Below are 1,726 nucleotides of genomic sequence, written 5' to 3'. Positions count from 1 at the left end.
TAAAAAAGGTTTTAGAAGAAGGCTGTCAGTCCAGCTCACCGTTCAGAGGATTAATACAAAACAGAGGGGAGGAAAAATAAATCAAAGCAAAGCAAGATAAAATAAGTTCAGCTTGAATCTAAATACCTAAGCAGCTAAATAGAATAATGTTTCTGTCATAGTCTCACATAAACCTTAAAGAGGAGAAAAATAAATTATACTGTACATAAGTTACTAAACTGAAGAAACAAACCGTTTTAATTCTTGTTAATAATATTAGACTAGAGGCAGTTTTGAAGAGAAATAATAATAAAATACAGTTTTCAAATACAAACAGAAACACTGACTGGCTGATTTCACTCTGGCTCCGCCCACGTGGTTACAGCAGGACGACGTTTGATTGGAGAGAGAGCAGGAAACACTTTAATAATAATAATAATAATAATATGTGTGTGTGTTTTTAGCTTTGTTTGCTGTTAAGAAGTGCAAACATTCAGGAAATGAGAACACACACACGGGTGGGTGTTTCAGGCGGATGATTTGGGGGGAGGAGAAAACTCGTGGATTGTCTCACAAACACAGTGCTTTCCTTTCTGCTCCACGAGGCCCTGAAAAACCTCAAAGTGGGACGGTCTGCTTTAAAAAAAAGTTTTTACCGTCTGCGCTGCCTGGACCGTCCCGAGGGGAGAAAAAAAGAAAGATTTGTCAAAAATAAATGTCTGTCTTTCTGGTGCTTTACAACAAAATTAGGGCAAAAAAAAAAAAAAGAATAAAGAAAAGTCTCTTTTTTTTCTATTATTATTCAAACTCGTAGCACAAAAACAACAAATCACATTCACAAGCCACTTATTGGCACCGTGTACCTGAGTGAGAATATTATAGAACCAAAGAACAAAACAAATCTGTTTGTTAAAAGTGTCTCTTGATAATAAACAGGTCCTTCCTAAAGTGTCGTCTGTCCTTCAACAGCTCCACTGCTTCAGTTCTGACAGGACAACAAGTTCACGCGTGGCTCTGCACTCGTCTCGCAGTAGTACTTGAATATTCCTCAGTGACTCCAGCTTGTGTAACAGTCAGTGTGAGTGACAGGTCCTGTGCTTTCGTTGATTGGTCAGATGCTGGTATCAGGACTCCAGTGGGGTCAAAAGGGGGCGGGGCTTGGCTCTGCAAAACGAGTCCATGTTAGTCAGGAGTGGTGGGGGATTGGTGGATGGAGACAGATACCAGCAGTGATTGGTTTGGGGGAGGGGGGCGTGGCGCCGTCTTTATTGGGCGATGTGGTTCTCGTTGTCGCTGGCGTAGTCGGCGTCCTCGTCCTCGTAGTCGAAGTCGTCGTACACGTCTCCGTTGCTGTCGTCTAGCCGCAACTCCTCCTCCTTGATCCGCGGCTCGTCCCCCTTCAGGCCCGGCAGGGTGGGGTTCTGGTGGTGGTTGGCGTTGGGCTCGGGGCTGCTGGACATGCTGGAGTGCTCCGAGGGCATCTGGGGGGACGGCAGGCCCGCCATGGACAGGGCGCCGGGGTAGACCATGCCTGCAGAGGACAGGGGCAGCTGGCTCTGCTGCCTGCAGACACAACACATTCAAATKAACASTTCTGTTAGCAAAATATCTCAGCAAACACTCGATTAATGTTTCTACCCTTCTGTTTTTATCAGCTTAAAGTCTCATGAATGGTTACATAATTCAGTTTCTGTCCACCTACATGCAATTTTAGTGTCCAACCAACCAACGTACGTATATATATATA

General features: G+C 44.3%; 1 protein-coding gene across 1 annotated transcript in view; it reads right to left on the bottom strand.

Moving 5' to 3' along the window:
* Positions 1-214: 214 nt before the first annotated feature.
* Positions 215-1,726, bottom strand: part of sox5 (SRY-box transcription factor 5) — a gene marked incomplete at its 5' end in the record, with an annotated part of 71,949 nt that continues 70,437 nt past the window's right edge. The window contains 1 exon segment of the mRNA XM_014031021.1: positions 215-1,542. Coding sequence (XP_013886475.1) covers positions 1,245-1,542 — 298 coding nt within the window.

Source organism: Austrofundulus limnaeus, unplaced genomic scaffold (assembly GCF_001266775.1).
Source record: "Austrofundulus limnaeus strain Quisiro unplaced genomic scaffold, Austrofundulus_limnaeus-1.0 Scaffold1162, whole genome shotgun sequence".
Lineage (NCBI taxonomy): Eukaryota > Metazoa > Chordata > Actinopteri > Cyprinodontiformes > Rivulidae > Austrofundulus > Austrofundulus limnaeus.
The sequence above is the reverse complement of the archived record's forward strand: the minus strand, read 5'-3'. Positions and strand labels throughout refer to the sequence as shown.